This window comes from Aspergillus heteromorphus (assembly GCF_003184545.1).
Source record: "Aspergillus heteromorphus CBS 117.55 chromosome Unknown BO70scaffold_4, whole genome shotgun sequence".
NCBI classification, from domain to species: domain Eukaryota; kingdom Fungi; phylum Ascomycota; class Eurotiomycetes; order Eurotiales; family Aspergillaceae; genus Aspergillus; species Aspergillus heteromorphus.
In genome coordinates, this window is record NW_020290409.1 from 233,461 (window position 1) to 257,328 (window position 23,868).

General features: G+C 56.9%; 8 protein-coding genes across 8 annotated transcripts; 3 read left to right on the top strand and 5 right to left on the bottom strand.

Annotated features, from left to right (window-relative positions):
- Positions 1-26: 26 nt before the first annotated feature.
- Positions 27-2,683, top strand: BO70DRAFT_285528 (C2H2-type zinc finger protein; the record flags this gene model as incomplete). The annotated part of the gene is made up of 4 exons (XM_025539165.1): positions 27-162; positions 304-1,445; positions 1,496-2,490; positions 2,542-2,683. The coding sequence occupies 4 exons, from the start codon at positions 27-29 to the stop codon at positions 2,681-2,683; spliced, it is 2,415 nt and encodes an 804-aa protein (XP_025402165.1).
- A 1,391-nt stretch (positions 2,684-4,074) lies between these two features.
- BO70DRAFT_377436 (FluC/FEX family fluoride channel) lies at positions 4,075-5,506 on the bottom strand (the record flags this gene model as incomplete). The annotated part of the gene is made up of 1 exon (XM_025545191.1): positions 4,075-5,506. The coding sequence occupies one exon, from the start codon at positions 5,504-5,506 to the stop codon at positions 4,208-4,210; it is 1,299 nt and encodes a 432-aa protein (XP_025402166.1). The 3' UTR covers positions 4,075-4,207.
- Positions 5,507-5,962: 456 nt separating this feature from the next.
- On the top strand, positions 5,963-7,117 carry BO70DRAFT_359282 (uracil phosphoribosyltransferase). Its single transcript, XM_025542505.1, has 3 exons — positions 5,963-6,205; positions 6,282-6,381; positions 6,447-7,117. Exons 1-3 carry the CDS (start codon positions 6,029-6,031, stop codon positions 6,857-6,859), a joined length of 690 nt encoding a protein of 229 aa, XP_025402167.1. The 5' UTR covers positions 5,963-6,028; the 3' UTR covers positions 6,860-7,117.
- BO70DRAFT_359284 (uncharacterized protein) lies at positions 7,012-7,938 on the bottom strand. Its single transcript, XM_025542506.1, has 2 exons — positions 7,823-7,938; positions 7,012-7,724 (listed from the first exon to the last, which is right to left on the bottom strand). Exons 1-2 carry the CDS (start codon positions 7,911-7,913, stop codon positions 7,219-7,221), a joined length of 597 nt encoding a protein of 198 aa, XP_025402168.1. The 5' UTR covers positions 7,914-7,938; the 3' UTR covers positions 7,012-7,218.
- A 1,148-nt stretch (positions 7,939-9,086) lies between these two features.
- Positions 9,087-9,488, bottom strand: BO70DRAFT_393500 (uncharacterized protein; the record flags this gene model as incomplete). Its single annotated transcript, XM_025546377.1, has 1 exon — positions 9,087-9,488. One exon carries the CDS (start codon positions 9,486-9,488, stop codon positions 9,087-9,089), a length of 402 nt encoding a protein of 133 aa, XP_025402169.1.
- A 1,486-nt stretch (positions 9,489-10,974) lies between these two features.
- On the bottom strand, positions 10,975-13,239 carry BO70DRAFT_158049 (putative DNA-directed RNA polymerase III RPC4). Its single transcript, XM_025538255.1, has one exon. It carries the CDS (start codon positions 13,035-13,037, stop codon positions 11,136-11,138), a length of 1,902 nt encoding a protein of 633 aa, XP_025402170.1. The 5' UTR covers positions 13,038-13,239; the 3' UTR covers positions 10,975-11,135.
- A 1,207-nt stretch (positions 13,240-14,446) lies between these two features.
- On the bottom strand, positions 14,447-16,572 carry BO70DRAFT_285218 (putative C6 finger domain protein; the record flags this gene model as incomplete). Its single annotated transcript, XM_025539151.1, has 2 exons — positions 14,447-15,733; positions 15,799-16,572. 2 exons carry the CDS (start codon positions 16,570-16,572, stop codon positions 14,447-14,449), a joined length of 2,061 nt encoding a protein of 686 aa, XP_025402171.1.
- Positions 16,573-20,861: 4,289 nt separating this feature from the next.
- On the top strand, positions 20,862-23,384 carry BO70DRAFT_158080 (G2/mitotic-specific cyclin). The gene is made up of 4 exons (XM_025538256.1): positions 20,862-21,052; positions 21,228-22,250; positions 22,310-22,849; positions 22,900-23,384. Exons 1-4 carry the CDS (start codon positions 21,041-21,043, stop codon positions 23,140-23,142), a joined length of 1,818 nt encoding a protein of 605 aa, XP_025402172.1. The 5' UTR covers positions 20,862-21,040; the 3' UTR covers positions 23,143-23,384.
- Positions 23,385-23,868: the final 484 nt, after the last annotated feature.

A 23,868-nucleotide genomic window follows, 5' to 3' on the forward strand; every position in this document is an offset into this window, starting at 1 on the left:
GTGCCTTCGCTCAAGCGTCTGAAGCTATGGCTCCAACCGCACCCAACCCGGCGAGCAACTTGCCCGCCAAAAAGACCTCCGTCCCCGAGAAGAAATACAAGTGCCAATTTTGCAATCGCGCCTTCAGCCGAAGTGAACATCGCAGCAGACACGAACGTTCGCGTGAGTCCCACCTCTTTTCCTTCCCGTCTCCGTCACCCCTTCCTGCGGGGCTAGGTTCGCATGATCCCACCAGTTCACAGATGGGAAGACGCGTCCCTCAAGCGTTGTGGGAGCCCGACACTGACCCCCGTTTCCTCACAGACACCAAAGAAAGGCCATTCAAGTGTTTAAAATGCAGGAGTACATTCGTGCGCCGAGATCTCCTGCTCCGTCATGACCGTACCGTCCACGCAAAGGACGGTGGGATACCGCTCGTTTCTGAGGGTCGGCGACGTGGCGGTGGCGCAGGCGTGCGAAAGCCGTCTCCCGCGGCCGCCCCGTCGAAGCCTTCGATAACGATTGACCCTGCTACCCTGGAACAAATTGAGGCAAGCAGTGATGGTATGGTTGACCTTGAAACCGCAGCCATGTTGATGACAGATTTCCAACATAAGGCCGCAGCCGCCGCCACTGGTCAAACCAATGACCGTGCTGAGTCGGATCGCTCGTTTTCCCCGGGACGCGGCTCACTCCTAGATCCCTCCGTGTCATACCTGTCGGGCAACGCAACGTTACCGCAAATGCCCTGGGACACGCTTGTCTCCCCTGCCGACTCGAAACACATGGGATCCTCGTTTCTCTCGCAAGAGAGTGGCTCAGAGTCGCATATGGACCGGCACGGCCCTGTGGGAGACGCCCTGGCTCCCTCGCTACACTCGTTGGTCAACTCGCTCCCGATGTCTGGAAACTCGACCCCGAATGCCCTGTCGCCGTATCCCTCAATGACAGGACCGGTCAGCCCGGTCAATTACCGCCGGTCTCCTGGGCCGAGCCAAGCCCTGACGTTACCCAAGGCTCCGCAAATCGCCAACGAGATGGAGCGCGACATGGTCCTCGAACGTCTGCAGAATGCGGATTCTCTCGGGGTGCTTCCGGACACTTTCCAGCTCCCGGCGACGATAGCTCTGAACAAGTATCTGTCGACGTACTTCAACCTGTACCACCCGCATCTGCCATTCTTGCACCAGGAGTCTTTCAAGCCTACCGAAACTTCACCGCCACTGTTGCTCGCCGTTCTTTCCATCGGTGCTCTGTATGCGTTCGAGAGGCAGCACGCGTTTATGCTCCATGTTGGATCCAAGATGCTTGTCAACCAGTTCCTGCAGCACAAGGATAACTTTGATTCCAGAAAGTGCCCGCTCTGGGCGATGCAGAGCACGCTGTTGAACATGATCTTCGAGAGCTGGAGTGGCGACCCCAAGGGGCTCGAATGGACCTGCTCTATCAAGAGTCTTCTTGCCAATGTAAGAAAACATTCCCTCGTACTTATAAATGATAGTGCTAAAGGTCTTAGATGGTTGCCGGGAACCGCTATCAATTGAAGCTCCGGACCGAAGCACGCGACGGTCAACCGACGACCCGCGATGAGTGGATCGAAGACGAATCCTGCCGCCGGACGTACTATGCGGTTTATATCTTCTTCGGCATGCTCACGTTGACTTTCAACCACACTCCCGCGATGAGCTTTGACGAGTTCGACAACCTGGAACTGCCTTCATCCGAATCCCTGTGGAACCTTGATACCTCGGACGACGAGGCGTGGAGACGTAGCCTGGCATCCTCCACGTCGCTCACCGTGCGCGAAGCCCACGACTGCCTGTTCCAGGGCGAGCAGACGCGTTATAGCGCCTTCGCGACCCGCGTCCTGATCAACGCGTTGTTTTTGCAGGTTTGGAACCACAAGAGGAGCTTCGAGGCCCTACAGGACGTGGTGACGGAGTACAAGCTACGCCTGGCGCTGGAGACCTGGGAGAGCTCGCTTGAGGTGTGCGAGCCGGAGACTATCGTCGTGCCGCTCAGCACCCCCCAGAAGGGCCACCCCTTGATCTTCAACTCCTTGGCCGTCTATCGCAACACCCGCGCCCGCTTAGAGGTCGATCTCAAATCCATTCAGGAGGCCTTGCGTTACCATTCATCCTACGAAGTCGCTGCTGCGATGACGGTCGCTCGCGAGAAGGTCAAGCGCTCTCAGGAGATGAACAAGGTGATTCAGTCATGCTTCGAGTGCATTGAAATTGCCGCTGTGCAGGGAATCAACTGGGTCGCAAAGACCTCAGCCACCAACTGGAGCGTCGAACATCCGCTCTGCGGCTTGGACCTGATGGTCATCCTCAGCCTCTGGCTCTATCGCCTGGAACATGACGAAGAGCCCGCGACTGAGGCTGAGATGGCCATCTACAACAAGGTGCGGAACCTGTTCGATGATGACGCCGTCGATGCGTTTGGTAAACTCAGCTCCACCGTGGCCCGTGTATGGGGTAACATCCTAGACGGCGTGGTTGTTTGGGGGTAAGTTGATTGTTCCGGAAGACTGTGGACCGCATGCTAACAATGTGATAGAATTACCAAGCTCATGGGCGAGTCATTCAAGCTTCATTCTCAGGCTTTGGTCGGCTACGAAGATTCGTTGCGCGTGGCCAAGGACCAGCCTATTCACCCGATGCCGACGAAGACGCTTGCCAGCGTTGGCACCGCATACTAGTCATGCGATTCACACGACTCTTCGAGTCACTTCTTCGATTCACACTTCATTTTTGATAACCCTACTCTCCTTACTCGGGCATTTGGTCTTACTCTGATTTGGGACACTGGCGGAATTTCGGATTTCGGGTCGGGAGCGATGAGCAAGGGGTGGCAGAGCGATGATCTGGACTGCTGCATAATGCTTCTTGCTGGCGTTCCCCGACTCTTTCTTTCACCCTTTTTTTTGCTTTTCCTTTTTTGCTGCGACGTCTTTCATTGCGTTATGGTTTCGCAAGAGCTCACGGGAGTCCGGTGTGGTCATTTTCATGTTTTTGCGGGTTGTTTTCCCAAGGCAACATCTCGACACCCGGCTGGTCCTGCGTGTTCATCCTAGCACTCGGTGGAGTTGTTGTTTTTTTGCCTTCTATACGCCCTTCTACACCCTTAATCCTTAGTGCCCTCCGTTCTTCATCTGCGCATCAGCGTGTTTGGTCAACCTGCCAGTCGATTTGTCCCTTGGCCTTTTTGATACCTTTGTTCGTTATACTATTTTTCTTTTCTTGTTAGTCTTCTTCTAGTGTTCGTTCGCATACACTTTGGTTTATTACTTTTCTTCGAAGCCTTCTTCTTAATGTGAGTTATATCGTTCTGATATCGTCATGTGTTTACGTGTCCCCGCCGGTTGATGTTTCTCCGCTCTAAACAGTCTGTTTGTTTGCTTCTGCTTCTTTTTCATGTCTGCGTTCGTCCTGTTCGTTCTGCTTACTCTTGAAAATTCCATGTTTATTTCTTTTTGCTGTTAATTGCACATGTTGTTTTGTCTCTTGACTTTTTTTACTTTTGCTTCTGCTTCTTGTAGTTCTTCTGTACAATAGTAATTTGCGCACACAAAATATAACTTTTTTGGCGGGGACTTTGGTCTGTAGAGTAGTATGATTGTAGACTGTATCTGACATCTATCAATTCTATGAATCAGGCAACTAACTATACCATCTCTCTGCCTTCGTCCTATTATCGCCCTCGGATGGCATGACCATATCTTAGCACCACCACCACCCCTACTACTACTACTACTACTACTACTACTACTACTACTACTACTACTACTACTACTACTACTACTACTACTACTACTACTACTACTACTACTACTACTCCTGCATGCATGCATGCATGGTCAGGGTGGTGGTGGGTGGAGATGAGAAAACGATGAGAGATACTAGATAGAGGGAGGCTATGGGATATTGATGTTGTAGTTGGTGTGAATCAGTTGGGTGGGTGAGTGAGTTATTGATACACGAGAATTATAAGTTCATGCGGGTCTATAAAGGTCCTGGACCTTTTACATTACAAGACGCCGGAAGGGAAGTGAGGGGGATAGGGTCCAAAAGGAGAGATTATCATTATGATTCGTTCTAGATAGATAGATAGTATGCAGGTATAAGTATTATAGGTATAGGTATAGGTATCGATATCGATATAGATATAGTCCAGTCACCCCAAAGGGCATCGTCATCCAGTCATTTCAGTTCAACAGTCACACTCACGAGCAGACAGGGTCGACGAAGCCCTTTGTCCAGCCCAAGGAGCCCGCAATAATGACAAAAAATCCCAGAGCCACGGCAATACTGGTGATACCATAGAAATAGGCGTATCTCCTCCGACTCAGGCCATCCAACTCCGCGACCCAGGTGCTGATCGTGGTCGCAGAGCCACAGAATCCGTCCTGCACGCCCTGCAGGACCTGGCAGCTCGTCAGGATCGATGAGGACGCGGTGGCTGCGACAAGGGCGGTTCCGATGCCGGCGACGTGCTGCAGATCGTAGCACATGGCTAGGATGATGGTCCCGAGCATGTTGACCACGAAGGTGCCCAGTGGGAACTTGGGGAGGCGGGCGTTCAGCAGCATGGAGAGGTAGAAGCGGAGGAAACAGCCGAGGGGGGCGAAGACGATGGCGAAGACGGCGCGGCCGCGCCAGACTTCTTTCGCGTGGTCGTGGCGGTCGGGTGGCCAGATGGCCAGGAAGACTGCGCCGAGCCAGCAGCCCCATCCGAGGACGGCGAAGAGGGGGTCCAGGTAGCGGCGGGTGAAGCGGAAGGGGAAGGTGGGGGTGATGGGGTCGAGGGCGAGGGCGAGATGGGCGCCGAAGATCAGAGCGCTCAGGCTGAGGGCGACGGTGGTGAGGATCACGGCCAGGAGGGCCATGAAGCTGTAGCCGCCGTTGCGGGAGGCGATGACGCTGGTGGACGGGTTGGAGAGGTCGTTGGTCAGGGCGAGGAAGATGTCGCGGATGAAGGAGGAGAAGGAGGTGAAGCAGCCGCAGAAGCCGGTGGTGAGTCCGATGTACAGCGGGATGGTCTTCTTGACGGTCTTGTGCTGTTTGGCTCGCTCCTGGGCCTCCTCGGGGGTGTTGGTGCCGTTGGGGCCGCTGGGCAGTCCCCATTCTTCGCGGAAGAGGTTCTTGTCCTCGAGGAGGAAACCCATGACCAGCGAGCCGCTGACATTGGCCCAGAGGACGCCCGTCACGACGGGGGCGCCGGGGTAGAAGGTGAGGGCCTGGACGCCGAGACGGGCCAGTGTGCCGAAGATGGCGAAGAAGACCAGGTAGGAGAGGGTATAGAATTGGGTGACGGCGTGGGAGACAGGCTCGAGGGCGGGCGGCCCTTCCGGGATCGGTTCGGCGGGAGCCTCTGGGGGAGCCTCGACGGGCTTCTCGGCAGCCCAGGATTGACGCTGCGAGGCATATTCGCCGGTCGGGGGCGGCGCGCGGGTCTCGGAGAGGGTGGCGTAGAGGTCGGCGCCCTGAGCATGGTGGGAGGCGGAGGAAGCGCGACGCGACATGGCGGAGGTCGGGGGTCTATCACAGGATCATTTCTATGTGGGTGGATTGCTGCAGAAGCAGAAGGGTCAGAGAGCAAAGCAGGATTGTTGTTGGCGGAGAAAAGCTGCTCGGAGGAAGTGGGTCATGGTGGAAGGAGGTGGATCGGATCAGGCCGGTGGATTCGGGGCGGGTGCTTATCATGGGGTGATGATTGATTGATTGATTGATAGTTGGTGCAGGAGAGTCAAGACAAGAAGAGTGAAGAAAGTGAGGAAGTGAGGAAGTGAGAGAGTGAAGAAAGTGAGAAAGTCCACGAAGGAGAAACATTCCGCAGATCACTGGACCAGAACAGGTGACTGGTGCCTGCGTGCCTGCGTGCCTGCGTGTGCCTGACGGCCTGGCATTCCTGCGCTGGCGATTGATTACCCCTCATTCCTAGAGTCTCCTCCTTTATACTTCCCTCTTTCCCCTCCCCCCCCTCTTCTACTTCATCCTCTCTCCCTCAATCAATCCCCAGCTTCATCCACCCCCTACCATCCACCATGTCCCTCCCCTCCAACGTCCACGTCTCCTCCCACCCCCTCCTCCACGCCAAGCTCTCGCAGCTGCGATCCGCCTCCACCTCGACCCGCGAGACGCGCGATCTGGTGCACGAGATCGCGACCATCCTGGGTGTCGAGGCGTTTGCAGCAGGCTGGAAGGTGAAGACATCAGGCACAGTACGTCCATTCCGGTCTACCTGGCAACCAGCCAATCCAATAATACACCAGCTCACTCACTCACCATCCAATGCAGGACCACACGCCGCTCGGAATCGACTACGAGACCAAAGACATCGACCCGTCCGACATCGCTATAGTCCCGATCCTGCGGTCCGGACTGGGTATGGTCGAGGGTATGAAGTCTACCTTACATTCTGCTTGCACTATTAAGACTGACACCATGCCTTAAAACACACAGCTCTAAACAACCTCCTCCCCACCTCCGTCCCAATCTACCACCTCGGGCTCTTCCGCGAACGCCTCACCCTGCAACCAGTCGAATACTACAACAACCTCCCCTTCCACCGCCCCACCGCCACCAGCAGCAGAAACACGGCGGCCGCATCCACCGCCATCCTCCTGGACCCGATCATCGCGACGGGCGCCACCGCCGAAGCCGCCATCCAGCTGCTCCGCGAATGGGGCGTGCAGCGGGTCGTCATGCTCAGCGTGCTGGGGTCGGAGGCCGGCATGCAGCGTGCGGCGGGGACCTGGCCCGAGGGCGTGGAGGTGTGGACCGGCGCCGTGGATCGCGAGTGTAATGAGCGCGGCATGATCGTGCCCGGGTTGGGCGATATTGGGGATCGCTTGTTTGTTGCTATTGGGAAGTAGCGTGTCTTATCGCTGGAGGGGATAGTTGCGATGGGTATATGAATATATGAATACATGGATGAGTAAAGCGGGCGAATAGAAATGATATTACTGTCTGTCTGTCTGTCTGTCCGGATGGATGGATGGACATGCACTGGACTGGACTGAGCAGGCAATGAGAAAGTATAAAGGTACCTTGGAAAGCTGAAACGGTAGGTACACACACAGTACAGAGTACAGAGTAACACACACAGCGCATACAAAGCAGAAAGAAAGCAACCCCCTAAACACAACACATCAAGGTGGATAAACTCAGTCAAGTAAAGTAGACGACACTCAGTACCTAAAAAGAAGAAGTAGAAGTAGTAGATAGAGAAAAATCATCTCCCCCCAAAAGTATCCATCTCGACATCCTCCTCCCTGGGCGGATTCCCCAACTTGGTCGCCAAACTGGCCGCATTCAAATTGACCCTCTTGGCCATACCACCACCAACACCTCCCACACCGACCCCAGGAACGGTAACCGGACTCGGACTCGGACTCAAACTACTCACACCCCCCGGCGACCTCCATCCTCTTCCTCCCCCGTCCCCGGGACCACCTTCGCCCTCACTCCCTAGCTCCACGAACGTGCGCTGCTGCGGCGACTGCAGGTTCGACTGCGACTGGAAGATGGATTGCGAGGGGGTGGCGGACAGGGTGCCGATGGATTGCAGGTTGGATTGCGATTGCGTGGAGGATTGGGGTTGGCCCGGGAGCGGTTGGTTGGGGGGTCGGGTTTGGAGGAGGATCTTCTCGCGCACCCCGCCCTGGCCGTGGTGGATGCCTCGCGTCAGGAGCATTTGGCGGCGGAGCTGTTCGGCTTTTTCGTCGCGGTGTTCGGCGGCTAGCGTTTGTTTTAGGGTTTAGGTTTGGAGGGTTGAGGGGGGATAGGTAGGGTGGGCGAGGGTGAGTGATGAAGGAAGAAGGAAGAAGGAATCTCACCGCGCCAGAAATACACATACACGCCCATGACGACGAAGCACGCGGACAGAAAGCCGAAGAGCGTGCCGAGCTCGTGCCCGAGGGAGCTCATGGGGGTGTATGGGGGGATGTTGTTGGGGATTTCGGCCATTCTGGATCTTGTGTCTTCGGTTTTGTCTTCTCGTTGCTGCTGCTGCTGCTGCTGCTGTTGTGGTGAGATGATGCGTTGGTGGTTGGTGGTTGGTGGGTTGGATGGTTGTTAGTTCGTTGGGGTTGTTGTTTGCTTGTTGACCTGTTTGCTGGGTAGGCGCTGCTCTGGTCTGGTCTGGAGAAGTGAGTGTCGTGAAGTGAGGTAGGGTGAGGTGGTGAGGTGAATGGATGAAGTATGTATCTGCTACTTGTAAGTCGACAAGCGACAGACTGTAGAAGCAGAATAAAGAACGGCCAGCCAGTCAGTCAGCCATCAATCATCGGCAGCAGTGAGTAACTGTGAGAGTGGGAATCCAGTCAGCATCTTTGTCCCCCAGCCAAGCCAGCCAGCCAGCCAGCCAGACCCCCGTTCGTATTCACCACCAGGGATCGGGGGACGCCCGAACAAAGGAAGTCCCAGGAAGGCCGCATCGGGGCATTAATCCATTGGCTGCGGGGCACTGGTACACCCGTCCTTACACAATCCAGCCAGAGAAAGAGAAGGAGACTAGACAAGAAACTGTGAGGTAAATATTTCATAAGGTAAGGTAAGTAGTAGGTGGTGGTGGTGGTAGTAGTAGTAGTAGTAGATACATCGTCAAATAAAGAATATAAAAAAGCCTCGGGCCGGGCCAGAAAGTGCAAATCCAAGGTATCATGTACACGTACAATGAAGCGTCAAGAAACGAAACGAAACGAAAAAAAAAAAAAAAGACCCCCGGTCTATACAATGGGGGGTGGGGGTATGAATGCAGAAGCTGTAGCAATGCAGGCTCCGTGTGAGGAGAAGAATCGAAATGAAGTGAAGTGAAGTATAGAACAAGACCGGCCTGCAGAGACTCCGGTGACTAGTACTAGCGAGTAAGTCTGCCGGGTGGGGGTCTTGCAGGTCGAGTCGAATGCATATGCGATGATGCGCGCGTAGCAAATAGCGACCCCGGAGGCGGGGGGGTTCACCAAAGACTGTCGTGAAAAGAATTGTAACTCCAAATGCAAAGTGTGGTGGGTGGGTGAATGGCTGGATGCGATGCGTGGTTGGATCCATGCGACATGCGACATGCGACATGCGATGCGATGCGATGCGACGTACGACAAATCATCCCAGCATGACCGCCGCCAGGGCCGTACAGGTCAACCCGATGGCCATGCCGATCCAAGGCGTCTGGCCCAGCGTGCCCTCGCTGCGGGCGCGGAGGGCCTTGGTTTTCCCCGGCGAGGAGGTCAGCGTGCCCAGACCGATCGTGCCGCTGGCAGGCTCCGGCCACTGATCCAGCACCCTGGTCGCGTCGGAGTCTGCGACCGCCTGGACCTGACGGACCTCCAGATGTAACGTCGAGTCATCATCGTCGTCGGGGTTATTTATCGGAGTCGGGATCTGAGGCAACGGGGCGGGCGGGTTGGCGTTGGGCAACGAGGGCGTGGCGGGCGGCGGCGGCGCCTGGTCGGCGGCGAGGGCTATCGTCGGGACGAGACAGAGGAGGACTGTGGAGGGCTTCATGGTGGAGGTGGATTGGGGTGTGCGATTCGCGCAGATGCGACTATGGAGGACGGGAACGAGGAAAGCGTGCGTAGATGTATGATATATACGTCGGAGGTGTGGATGGATGTAAACAATGCAAGCAAGGCAGTCCCCGAACGTGGTGGTGGATAAAACTCGTGCGAAGAAGAATCGAATCAATCCTCCACCACAACAACAACAAGACCCGAGGAACCGGTCGCACAGTCGGAGGGCAATCCGGGTGAAACCTGAAACCGGACGCAAGACGGACGGACGGTAGCGAAGGTTGAGGACCGAAACGAGCGACTGGCTGGTTTATCTCCTGAAACCCGCCAGATGGCGGTTGGTATGTATTGGATGGGTGGTGGTCGGCAACGACAGGACGTGAGTAGGTAAGCAACGCAAGGCAGCAACAACAACAACAAACAACGACAACGACAACGACAGCGTATAATTATTGCAAACTCAACGACAGTCCAATGCACCCGCGATGTATGTCAGAAGCACGAGGGAGGGGGAGGGAGGGAGGAAAGACGAGGAAGAAGAAAGAGGGAAAGGAAGAGCAGCAGCTGGAGAGGAAAGGGAAAAAGCGCGCAAAGGGGGCGAGGACACCGAAACGGCCAGACGCTGACAGGCCAACGGGCCCTGACCCTGTTGGAAATTAGTGGAAATTTAATTCCACTTAGCGTTGAAGCCCGCCCCCCCACTTCCAGTATATCCAGTGGGCTAGTGGGTCAGTGGCCCCCAATTAGGGCAGGTGGAGATATCTTCCAGCTGTGGATTGGTCAGAATCCAGCCGTGTCAGCACGGGCTGGGACTAGCGCCAGTTGATCGATGTCTCGTGCCACCAGCAGAAGCTTGTCAGGGATTACGGCGGTGGAACCCCAGGGTCAATCCCTGTCCCGGGCTTGGCCCGATTAGGCGAGGCTCTGGGGCGGGCGGCCAATCAGCAGAAACGGATACTCCACGCGAGGGGAGCGTTCATTTCCCCCCATTGGCTCTGAGGCTGTCTGCGGCCTGAGGGAACGGGCATCTGGTAGCTAGCGCATCGCCATTCTGCTGGTAATACCGCCGGTGGTGAGACATTAATTTGCAGCCTATAGTAATCTTGTATTCTGGTCTGTCCCCCCCAAACCGCCCCGTCAAATGATCTCACCGGGATGATGCTGTACGCTACTTACACTACTATGTATGTACACACACCCCTCCCGGCCTCGGGAGCACCCCATTTGATGATGCTGATGCTATCAGCAGGTGGTCCGTGTGCTAATAATAGGAGCTTTTGTGCCTCCGCGCCGATCAAGAAGGCGCATGGATGGCAGTGACGGGCAGCGACGGGCAGCGAACAGACAATGTGACCCTGGACTTACGTACCCCATTTCTGGGCAATGGTCATAACGAAGCGATCGTCCGAACCATGACAGTTCTATCTTTAACAAACTATCGATCCATCCGGAGTACAAAGTAGTTGAGTTGTTACTGTGGTGACAACAATGTGATCATCCCTCCCAGCCATCCATCCCACTTCCGCAACCCCGTTCGTTCGTTACCCGATGACGTACGTACTAATACCCTGCCTCCAAATAAACAAGAACACCACCACCACCACATCTCCCCACTATCCATCCCGTCTATCCCAGCCATCCATCACAGCATCTTGCTCCAGTCCGGCATCACGGTGAACTTGCCGCTGAGCTGGCCCATGGCCCACACCTTCTTCTCGTCGTCGGGGAACTCCTCATCCGTCGCACCCGGCGGGGTCGACACGATCAATGCCTCCTGGAGGAAGTCGACGGCCGTGGCCCGATCCAGCTCGAAGCTGATGCCACCCCAATCCATCGTCACCCGCCCGGATGCATGCACGTTCAGCTTGCCGGCGCGTCCGGCGCTGAGCCCCCAGTCGGATGCCGTGACCACCTTGGAGCTGCCCCTCGTGGCTGCGCCATCCTCCCCGCCATCCACCATCTCCGCCCCCTCCTCGCGCTTGACGCCCTGCTGTTGCTGTTGCTCCCCTCCGCTGCCATCAGCCTGGCCCGTAGTCGTCCCCGTAGCCGCTCCATCGGCATTATTCTCGAGGTTGCTGCCCGGCACCACCAGGTTCGGCGTCATGGGCGGGAATTGCATCAGGAACAGCTGACCCGCCAGCTTGTCCTTGGAGTGGTCCTCTTCGGCATCGGCGTCGTCCTTGTCCTCCTGCTTCTCCTTGCCCTTATCCTGGTCGTTTGCGACCACATCCGGGGCGTCTCCCTCCGCTGGGGTCGTCTCCGTCTCCTTGGGTTCCGGCTCGGGCTCCTTCTGGAACAGATCCTTCACGATCTCCAGATCCTGCTCGTGTCGCTCGTACTCCTCGATATCCTCCTTGGTGCGTAGCAGACTCTTCGGGTCCTTGACGGCGGGAGCATCATCCGTGTCGGGCTGGGGGGTCGACTCGGCCGTCTCGGGGGGACTCAGGCGTCTGCGCACCTTGACCTTCTGCACCGGCAGGAAGCCATCATCGGTGGTCGGCGCCTCGGGAACATCAACCATAACATGATCCTCATCATCATCCTTCGGCTCATCCTTGACCTTGACCCCCTCCTCCACCTCATCCTGCACCACAAACAACGCATCATCATCATCATCCCCATCATCCCCCTTACCCTTCGCCTTCGCCTTCGCCTTCGCCTGCTCCCTCAACTCCGCCGACTTGCTCGTACTCGACTCCATATTCACACTAACCGTGCGCTCCTCATGCTCATGCCTCTCCACGCGAATGGGCCTCAACCCCCTCTCCTCATCCGCATACTTCACCACACCCTTGCCCTTGCCATTCTTCTTCCTCTCCACGACCTCCCTCGCCTCCTCATCCTCGTCATCCTCCCCATCCCCCTCCAGATTAATCTGATCAATACTAACCCTCAACTCCGAATCACTCTCATCCGACGAAACATACCCCGCCCCGCCAGCCCCTCCCACCCCACTGCCAAGATCAATGACCGACCGACTCCGCGACATACTCGAATGTCTCGAATCACCCCCAAACCGGCCTCCCCGTCCCCTTCTAGCACCCGCCATCCCAGCCCCCAACGGCCCCGCCGACCCCATCATCCCGCCCCGTCCGCGGGCTCCGAACCCGGCCCCCCGGCCCCCAGGGCCCGAGGTGCCCCGGCCGCGCTGAATCGCAGCCGCTTCCGCTAAACGCTCGCGGTGCCGCTGTGCCTCGAGCTTCTCGATCGCATCACGCTCTTCTTTGCTTCGGCGGTTGACCGCCCGGGGCTTGTATTTGAGGGTTGGTTTCGCGGGTTCGCCGGTACCGGGGGGGCCGCTGGGTGCGGAGGCGGAGGCGGAGGCAGCGGCGGAGGGCCCGATGCTGCCCGAGGGCGTGCGTTTTTTGAGGGATTGCAGGCGTTGCACGGGTGCGCGTGTGGAGGTGGATGGGCCGGGGGTTGTGGTGTCGGGAGCAGGTGTTGAGGTTGCAGTTGCGCTCGTGGGCGCTGCGTTCGCGGTGGCATTCGAGCGGGTGCCAGCGCTGGTGGCTGCCCCTCGGCCACGGGATGCTTTGGGGGGCATTTTGCCTAGTATGTGTGGTTGTGTGGTGTTTGTGTGGGTTGGTGGGTTGGTCGCTTTTGCGCGTGGATGAGATTCGTCCGTCCGTCCGTTCGTTCGTTCGTTCGTTCGTCCGTTCGTCCGTCCGTTCGGTAGATAGGTAGGTAAGTAAGTAGGCGGGGGTTAATCAGTGGACGTTGCGTTGCATTAGTTGAGCATGCGCTGGCGGTACGTAGTACGTGATCTGCGGTAGGTATGCGTAGGTGATATAGTACAGACAGCGAGTTTTAGATGCGATGTAAGTGAGAGGTGAAGCCGAAGGTGGGAGAACGAATAGAGCAGAGGGGGATGGAACTTTTTGTCGGATCCGCGCGCGGCGTTGGAGAAATCGGAAAAAAAACGGAACAAGGAAGCGCGCGCCTAAGGCCGCTACTGCGGGGCTGCGGATGAGGCCCCGCTAGGATGGATCGGGAAGGCGGTGAGGGTGCGGTTGGTTGTTGACAGTCGGTGATTGACGGGGTAGGAGTAAATCGTAGTCAATAGGGTGGGTGGATTGATTGATTGTTCAGTGAATGGGAGATACATGGGCTATAGAGAATACTTTACTAGTTTGACCGTACCCCACAGCATACCGCATGTCCAGCCCTAAGGGTGCTACAGCTATACAGACCACGTCCCGAAGATCAATATATATTTCCTATGCGATCACAGTGTCGACCTCTTCAGCAGAAATCAGACGGATACAAGCAACGTGATTCAAAAACACAACCAACCAAGCAATCCAGATACATTCGCACGTCATGTGGGCTAATGAGCGAGTGGAGGCGCAGGGAACGCCAAAGACACAGCAGCAACAAGAACAAGCACAAAAACAACGGCAACAACAGCAGCAGCAGCGGCAGCAACACCAGCAACACAGGAAGCTCAATCAACCCGCTCAGATCAATCGCTAGACTATCCATGATAAACAACACACGTCACGGTCAGGTAGAATGCAGAGTGTAATGCGACCGGGGTGGCGACCCGAGGAGAGGGAAGGGAGCGGAGGGAGCGCGCGGCTCGGAGGTTCGAGAAGGAGGGACGGGATTCGATGAATTCGAGTCAAACGAAGGACAGATATGATGTAGTGGTGGTAGTGGAGAGGATCAGGTCAACGGTTCGCAGGTCGCAGGTCGCAGGTCGCAGGTCATGGGTGATAAGGTAAGGTAAAGGAGGGGAAGGATGTGATATGATGCACAGAAATAATTCAACTCGTCTATGTTAAAAAGAAGAAGAAGAAGAGAGAAAAAAGTAATATGTGGGTTGAAACGCAGCCATCCAGGCGCAGCTCATCGAATGTTTTGTACGAGGGCAGGCAGAAAAGCAGATAAAAGTATACGGGCCCGGGCCCTCGACGGAGGCGTGGCCATCCTAATTGCCGGATTAGGATCCATCTAGCGCTTGCGCTTCTTGTTCTTCTCTGCCGTGACCGCCGACGATACGGGCAGCGCCGCCACGATCGATTGCGTCTCGACCTCATCCGAGGACGCATCGAAGGACTTCTTGACGGGGACCCCCATGTGGCGCCCGTAGCGGCCCTTGCGACCGTTGCCTTCGTCCTCACTGATGCAGCCGTCCAGCCCGATGCCGGCATCCTTGCACCGTCCGCAAGGCCGCTGCCGGTCGCAGCCCTTCTTGCTCTTGCGGCACCGCTGGCAACGCGGCTTGGTCGACAGGTCCTCTTCGTCCGCGGCAAGCTGATGCTGGAAGTTGACCGACGAGGTCGACGTCTTGCGGACTGGGGGCGGGCTCATCATCTGCGGCGACACGGAGACCTTCGGAGCGACCGGAAGGGACGCCGTTTTCACCTTGCGCGACACTCCATTGGCCGTCGGCTTGCTGCTCTTGGGGCGCGCCGGTGCCGGCTTGGGTCCCCGCGCTTTGGCAGGGGCGGTGCTGGGGGCACGGTGGCTCTTCGCCTTCTTGGACTTGGGAGCGCACTGCTTGTACAGCGAGTCCTCGTCATTCTCATTCTTCACCAGCCCATCGTGCAGGTCCTCTTGATGGTACTCATCATCGTAGCCATCGTAGCTGCCATCCGAGCTGTCAAAGCTGGGAAGGATGTCGTCCAGCCGCTTGTGCATGTGTTTGGTCGCACCAGGGGGGAGCATGGGGCTGGAGTCCAGTCTCTGCTTGGTCCGTGCAGGCAGATCATCGTCCTCGTCGCTGTAGTCGTCTCCATCGCTGGTCGCACCCGTCGACGATGCCGCGTCGGCGGCCCCGCTGAAGGCATCGTCCAGAGTGGACGCCGACGTCCGACCGTGCGAGAAATTGGATGCGTCGCCCAGGCGGATCAGTTGCATCGCAACATCCTCATCGGAGATGCAGCTGGCAATGGTGGGATCGGGGGTGGGGAGGATCCCGGGCCCGCCACTCCGACCGGCCGGGTTGCTGTATTGCCCAGACGACTGGGTGGTAGTCCGATCGCGCAGCCGGTGGCCGTGCTCGGGCACCACGGGGGTGGCGTAGACGGGATTCCGCGCGGCACTGAGACTGTAGGCCTGCTCATTATATCCATAGCTCTGCGGAGAGGGCAATGGCTGCTGGGTGGTGTAGGGGCGCTGCGTGGGGCGCGCGAACGGCGAGATGGCACCTTCTTGACCGACAGACCGGCGCTGAGGCGAGATCGAGGAGGTAGATGTGGTGAGAGGCACCTGGGGAGGAACGAACAAAGGCAATTCCTAAAGAGAAGGGTGCGTTAGTTGGAGTGTCTTCGCAAGAAGTAAAAGAGCGAAGAACTACTAACCGAGCTTTCAAACTTGGGCCGTTTCCGACGACCATCCTGGAGGATGTTCTCCATGCTGATATCCGAACTGGCAAACAGCTCGGTTCGCGACTTCTTCGTCCCCGAGTAGCCGCCCTCGCTGTCACTGTAGCCGGAGCCACCATCCTCATGGAAGCTGCCATGGGTGCTGGACCCCCTGCTCTTGTTGCCGGGCCGGGATGTAAGCTTGTGTTGGGATGCGCTCCGACGGCTCCGCCCGGACGGCGAGATGCTGCGCTTGCGAGCGAGACGGGAGGCCGGACGGGATGGCAGTTGCCCATGTTCCAAGGCGTGCGCCGGCGCCATGGCCGGCGCCAACTGGAACGGTTCGCCCAGACTGGGACGCTTGCGATTCTCTGCGGGGAACTGCCCATAGAAAGAATCGCCGTAGGCATCGGTGTAGGCTTGCACGGGGATGACCCGCACATAGACAGTCATGTTATTCCTTAGGTTCTCATACCTGGCAATGAGGGTGGTGCCCTGCTCATCCTCGAAGCTGACGCCGCTGGCAACGCCATCGTAGATGCCGTAAAAATTCTTGACCGTGGTCACGATGGAGTCCGTGGTGTCATGAGGATAGATCTGGACTCGCATCGGTATGCGGGCCCGGACCTTGGAGTTCTCATCAAGTAGTAGCTCGAAGGCGACGTTCTTGGGAACCGAGGTCCTGGGGGACAGCTCCTGAAGCGCACGATGGTCGGTGTAGACAGGCGACTCCCCAGGAGCAACATGCTGTTCGTAGTGGGCAGCCTGCATGGTGGGAGGGTCCAGGAGGAAGGGCTACCACGCTGCTACTACATTGATGATTGCATCAATCGGCTGTTCGAACTCGGTGGGAAGAGCGGCCCGGGCGAGGAGAGAGGGTGGGGGGGGGGAAGGCAGAGACGGGAATAGGAGGGTATGGGCAAATTCCATCTAAACCTACCACAACAGAAAACCAGAAAGGCTTGGCTGATAGATGGATCACCCGCGATTGTTTTTATGGGAAAAGATCGATGACGAAGGGTGGTCGATGGGATGACTGCACCCAAGTCGCAAGAGCCGACAGCGACGGGAAGGGAAGAAAAGACGGTCGAAAAGCTGAATAGACACCAGCGAAACGGTCAGCATGATGTGAATTTAGGGCATTCAATGAGGATGGAGGAGGATGAAAGAAGGATATCTGGGGGAGGATGAACGATGTCGACGACTCCCTCGTCGAATCCTGATGGATTGAAGACTGGAGGAGAAGCGACCCGAAGCGATCGGAAGCGGATGGAGAGCATCGAAGACGCACCTATGGAATATCAAACCTGTTTGGCGAGTGTCGCACTCATACACCTTGTCCGACAAGATGATGAGGGAGGTGGAGCGATGGTGGTTGAGGTCGGTTTTAGGGGGGGGGAGGGGGGAGGGAGGTGGGCCGTGGGAGAGGTGAGTCGATTCTACCAAGCGCTTGGGTATGTCAGCGGTGGCATCACGCAGAGCCGAAGCGAGTCAGGAGAACAGCGACGGTGGGAGAGGGGGAAACAGGTGACAGGCGCACCAAAGTGATTCTGAGGATGAAGGGGAACCTACCTGATAGATATGCACCAAAAATGGGGGGAGGGATGGGGAGGATGGATGGGCGAAAACGATCGGGTTGGGTGTCGAAGAGGATGAGGAGGAGAGGAAGAGGAGGAGGAGGAGGAGGAGGAGGAGGAGGAGGAGGAGTGGGCGCTGGATGGATGGATGGATGGATGGATGGTCTGGTTTCACCCAAAGCGACCACAGCTGGCCTGCGTCGGTGGCAGTCCTTCTTCGCCCTCCCCAAATGCGCCCATTTCCTCCCCCACAATCTCCTCCCTACTTTTCCCAGATGCGAATTGAATCCTCCATGTATCTATTTCATTCATTCAGCACCTTGCGCGCTGTTCTATTCGATCGCAAAATGTCAAATCGCATTCCGGTTCCTACGGATCGGCCGCTACAGCCTCCCCAGACCGTCTGGTCCGCAGCGACAACCCGGGGGCAGGGCCATTTGTACCAACGGGGGAATGAGTCGCTCTACCTGGACATCTACTCCGATGGGATTATTTACTTGAAATCATGAGTGTTATGGGGTGGATGGCTGGAGCAAAGTTCGTCAGGTCGTGGAGTATCGGCCGGGAGTTGGCGCAAAAGCGACGGCGATCCATCCGCGACCACCACTTGCCAGCACTCAACTACTGGGAAGTGGGAGGTGGAAATGGTAAATTGGAACCAAATCAAACCAGACTGTAGAGACAAGCCAGAAAGAATGAACAGAAACCCATCTTGTTCCCTGTGCACCCAACGAGCGGAGTGGCGTAGGTCCAGAGGTTGGCTGGCACATCCTCAGCGCGGCCACGTCGAATGACACCCCCGATCCCCATCCCGGTCGACTGGGGGAGGACGAGAAGTGCCCGTCCCTCGTCCTCTCCTCCTCTTTGGGCTTCATCTTCATTCTCGGTTGCTTCATTGTCCCGTTCCTTGAATCTATTGCGTACAAAGCCTAAGGTGCCAACCCCGTCTCGTCGCTCTCTTCCGCTGCGACCAATTCCGGGTGCTGGTCGCGCAAGGTTCCTCTGATGCTCAATGCTGCCATCCCATCCCATCCATTACTCGCGGAGCGTAAGACATGCATGGCCAGATACCGCTGCGAAGGGCGATCGATGCTCCCGGACCTTGGGGGGGGGGAAATCTCCTACTACGGCGCAAGCCCCAGACCGACCTGACCTGACCGGATCAACCGCATCGGCAACAGTATCGTCCACTTTCTTTTGACAAAGCAGCCAAAGCAGCCAAAGGAGCCAAAGGAGCAAAAGAAACGGCCGCAGGATGGCCGGACGGGCGATTGGCCCAGTGCGCATGCCGGACGAGGACCAAGACGCCCAATTGTTGCCTCGTTTCATGATCTGCGCCTGTCCAGACTCGTCCTTTTACCCCTCCTCTCGGACTGCCAGCCTGGGGGCTACGTAAGGATCCCCGTCGTTCGTTCACCACTTTCGGGCAGGCACAAGACACGACTAGTGAGCCCGTAGGCCCTGCGGAATGGCCGACTTATCTAGCTGCTCCGTCCAGCACATTCCGTCCGGTCATTACCAGGTCTGCAGGTCCGGTACGACTTCGCAGCCTCCCCAGCTTGCCAGCCCACGAACCACGAGCTGCACTCGGAGGGTTCTTTTGCTCTGCGATCGCGCTGTTCGCTGGTCTGCTCTACGCCTGCCCGGACGGTTGCACCGTCAACCTGATGCCCTCCCATCCTGGTCGCAAGCGATCGAATGGGAGCCATTTACGCCGGACTTCAATATTTAAGTATTGACTGTTGACCTGTTGACGGCAGAGCGACGCTAAGAGCAACCAGCTGGCGCCGCGATGCCGTTAGCCGGGTGGGGGGGAAAGAGGTTAAGAACTGCATTTTGCAGGGACTGTTATATCCGCTGGAAGTCGTAAGGTGATCCGTGTAAGCCGTCCTGGCCCATTCTTCTTCTTCTTCTTCTTCTTCTTCCTTTTCTTCTGATTCTTCTGGGGCTGGGACGGGGAGGGGAAGCCGACCACAGTGCGGTGCGGAGGGGCACGAGAACCTCCAATGGGGAGGGTAAAAGGTTCGTGGTGTTGGGTGTAGGGTCCCGATTGATGGAGGCAAGCGGGGCGATTTCTGGGAGGCAGGCAATAATCATCCCGGCCGGTGGTTCAATAATGCTTCCCATTATTCTGCTGAATTACTATTGTTGTTCGCTGTCAGCCGCGCCAGACTCACACCGAAACTTTGCGTCTGGTCAATAGTCAGTTCTTCACCGTTGGGTCGCCGACAACACCTCAAAAGTCGGCCGCCCACCCCAACCCAGCATCCGTAGCAGATCCATTCTTCTTTGGCCTTTTTTTGTTTTTCTGACGAGGGAGGAGGACAAGGAGCAGCAGCGACAGCAGGGATGCGCACCAGGCACCATGGCGAGGGTCATCTGGGAACCCGCCCTCGCGAGTCCCGCGCTGGGTGATGATAGGTACCGCCGGATCCGCGTCCCACAATTGGGGGGAGCCTGTGGCTTCCAGGCGACGTTGGCATTTGCGCGGGTGTAAACGGGACCCAGAGAACAGGCCGAAGCCAGTGCCAGCCAGCACCAAACTCCCACCCCCAGGCCCAGGCAGAGTGGTGACATCCAGGGAAACTGTAAGCCCACAGGAAACATGGAATCCGCAAGTCATTGACGGTGTTCTGCTTCTCGTCCCCGTACCCATCCCCATCCCCATCCCCGGCCCAGCATCCGGGTCGGATCTCGACCAGCATCGCCCGGCCGCCCCTCCCGGTCGAGACGCTTGGCATGCGCACGACGAAAGCCGTTCGCCGTCCTTTGCGACGCCCCATGTTAGTCTAGAAACCGCGCCGATAAGTAGCTCTGCGGGATGGGTCCATCGTCGCTTGCCAGACTCCGAAGTGTCGCAAGTCGAATCGCCGAGCCCAATGGAGCCAAATAATGGCGGCGCGCGCCGCCCGAGCCAGTCACGTGAGTCCGCGTTCCGGCGGCGTCGGCCTCGTGTTGCCCGGCGCGTCCAGGTCTGCGGATGTGTTCAGCCGCTATTGTTCCGCCCAGATGGCTTTCAGATCCAGTAACACTTGGAGAGGTGAATCGCACAGGGAATGCGCATGGAACCAGCTGCATAACATGATGTTTTATGTCAAATGTCCGCCGGGGATGGCAGGGGAAGGATTCCCAGAGCAGGCGGGAAGACGCGCTGGATGATGTCATCCATTCCCAGGCCAGACAAACAGTGCAAACAGGGCGGCGGGCGGCTGAGGTAAGCATGCCATAGCAACGCCGGAAGGGGCCTAGCGCGGGTGTTGTTGACGGTAACCAAAGTAAGGAAGCGGCCGGTTTGGGCAATCATGCCAATCGCTGTTTGTGTTTGGCCTCCCCTTCCTCAGCCCCTTCGATTTGCAGTGCTATTGTCGCGCTCGGTCTTGCTCCTCCTCCTCCTCCACCTCCTCCTCTTCTTCTGACCACTCTGCTCGACTGCGTGGCCCGTCAATTGCCCTCCCGTCCGGTGTTAGTCTCGCTCGTGCTCTCGGCGCGGTTTTTGTTGTGGTGTTTGTGTTTGGGGCCGCTTTTTAGTATCACTTTAGCTGCTGCGACCCCCATCCCTCCTGCGCAGGGCGCAGCAGAAGAAGTAAACAACACCAACAACTCCACCCCAGCATCTCCCACTCGGTCCAGGAGGCCCCAAACTACGCTGACTCCTGCCCAAGATGGATGCTAAGGTATGTGATCTGTTATTATGACCTCCCTTGCCCTCTTCACCTCCCGAATCGGCCTGCAAACACCCGCTCTATGGGCCCATGATTGGACGCGCAACGAGGAGCGGACATTGGAGACCTGGCCCCAGACGTCGCAACTCGGTTGGAAATACGAAACTAACACGGGAAACCGATACAGCCCCAGAGAATTCGCGTCCGTGGCGACGAGAACGCCCCCTTCCCTCTCCCGGCCGGCAAAACCCTTCACCAGCAAAACAAGTCCACCCCCGCACTGTCCGCCATGTTCCAGCACGGCGCTAAGCAGAATGCTTCCAAGCGCGCTGCCTTCGGCGATGTTAGCAACACTGCGAAACCGGTCCACGGCACTCGTGATGACAGCTCCCTGGCCGGCAAGAAGCAGACCAAGGGGGCCGAGAAGGCGGCATTGGTGGTCGAGAGAAAGTCCAGCGTGCTGTCGCAGCCAGCTCAGCGTCCCACGTCAATGGCCGGCATGAAGGGCCTCTTGAACAATGCGAAACCCCTCGAGCCGTCCAAGCAGATCGCCCTGCAGCAACAGACCACCAATGCGAGAAAGACCCTGAACAAGCGGGCCCCAGTGTTCAAGGACGCAGCGGAACCATCGACCGAAAAAAGCGAACACCCATCCAAGGAAAACAGATCCGTCCCGAACGACGAGAACAAGCCGGCTGCGACCGCGACTGCGAAGAAGGATAGCGCCAAGGAGGAAGTGGCACCGGCAGAATCGAAGAGCGATTTGGAAGAATCAGAAGAAAGCTCGGCAGTGAACTCGGAAGTGGAAGACGGAGAGAAGGTGGTGCCGAAAGTCGACGATGACCACTGCAAGGTGCAGGACTCGAAGGAAAACGCGGCTGCAGAACCGAAGCGCGCCTTGAAGCCTCATCGTGACTCTGCACCGGCACAGTCGGAGCCGGAAGAGTACTGGGACGAGGAGGAAGAAAACGAAGAGGATGACGGTTATACCACTGCTCGTTCCTACCGTTCTCGTGGCGAAAACACCACCGGTGGTGCGACCACGGTGCTATTCCCAAAATTCAACCAGCAGGTCAGACGGGAGCTCGAGTTTGCGAAGCAGGTGGTGGAGGAGACCCGCACGGACGAGGACATTGAGGATGAATTCTGGGACACAAGCATGGTTGCTGAGTACAGCGAAGAGATCTTCGAGTACATGAGGGAACAGGAGGTATGTAGTTGCACTGACCGGCGCGATTTTTGTTTGGATGTTCTGCTCACTGTCTGTAGATCAAGATGCTGCCCAATGCCCATTATATGGATAACCAGGCGGAGATCCAGTGGTCCATGCGATCGGTCCTCATGGACTGGGTTGTGCAGGTACACCATCGGTTCTCCCTGCTCCCCGAGACCCTCTTCCTGTGCGTGAACTACATCGACCGTTTTCTGTCCTGCAAGATCGTCTCCCTTGGCAAGCTCCAGCTGGTGGGCGCAACTGCCATCTTCATTGCCGCCAAGTATGAGGAGATCAACTGCCCCTCGGTGCAGGAGATTGTCTACATGGTTGATGGGGGGTACACGATTGATGAGATTCTCAAGGCCGAACGCTTCATGCTGAGCATGCTGCAGTTTGAGCTGGGATGGCCTGGACCGATGAGCTTCCTGCGGAGGATTAGCAAAGCCGACGATTACGACCTCGAGACCCGCACACTTGCCAAATACTTCCTGGAGATTACTATCATGGATGAGCGGTTTGTCGGAAGCCCTGCTAGCTTTGTCGCAGCTGGCGCTCATTGCCTTGCTAGACTGATGTTGAGGAAGGGAACCTGGGTACGTTTATACTCTTGTTGGCTGCGTTGATGTCATCTAACATGCTGCAGTCTCCCGCGCACGTCCACTACGCAGGGTATACTTACACTCAGCTCCTTCCTCTGGTGTCTCTCATGGTGGAATGCTGTGAAATCCCGCGCAAGCACCACGTGTCCATCTATGAGAAGTACTCGGACAAGCGATACAAGCGCGCCTCTCTGTTCGTGGAGAACGAGATGCGACGAGGGTTTGCTCTGCCCGAGCCCGAGCGCAACGCATCGCTTGACTCAGCACACCATGCGAAGCGGGTATAGTCAAGTGGCCCTCGTCGCTAATGCCCGTCTTCCAACTCTTTACCCTTTTTCCCTTTCTCTCTCTTTCTCTCAAATACTACTACTAACAATATCGAAGTCGGTGGTTCTTTGGTAAATCCCAATCAGGAACACGTCTCACCGCTGTGCTACCACGTGTGGCGTCTGCCCTGCTCAAATGCTACGCAAGCCGTGGCTGTTCGCAACAACTGATAATATCAGATACCCTTATTATGGGCGTGGGAGGAAAGACTATTAATGTTCCATCATGACGCTTACCAGGACCCTGTTCCTTACATACACTCACTCTCTCATTTTCCATTTTATGATACCGTGGCATGCAGCGCTCATGGCTACGCATGTTCGATGCAGACCACGTGAACAAAACTGATGCTGTGACTAGAAATCGGATATCAGGTGTCGGAGTTTTATGATGTTTTTTTCTTCTTTCTTTCTTTTCTTTTTCATGACGATGGAAATCATGCAATGAATCCGGGGTCGGGAGTTGGTGGGTCGACGGCTGTCTCTTTCCTCTTGTCTTGTCTTCTTCTATCGGCTTCGCTTCTCTCCTATGTCGTTATGTCCCCCTTTCCTCCCTTTCGTCTTTCTCCCCCGTCGGCTGTGATATCACGATCCTCACGTTTCTGTCTGACATGTTATGTTGTTGCCTCTCGACTCACGGGACCTAACGAACGACGGACAATGAGCTCGCCGGAGCATCGCCCTAAT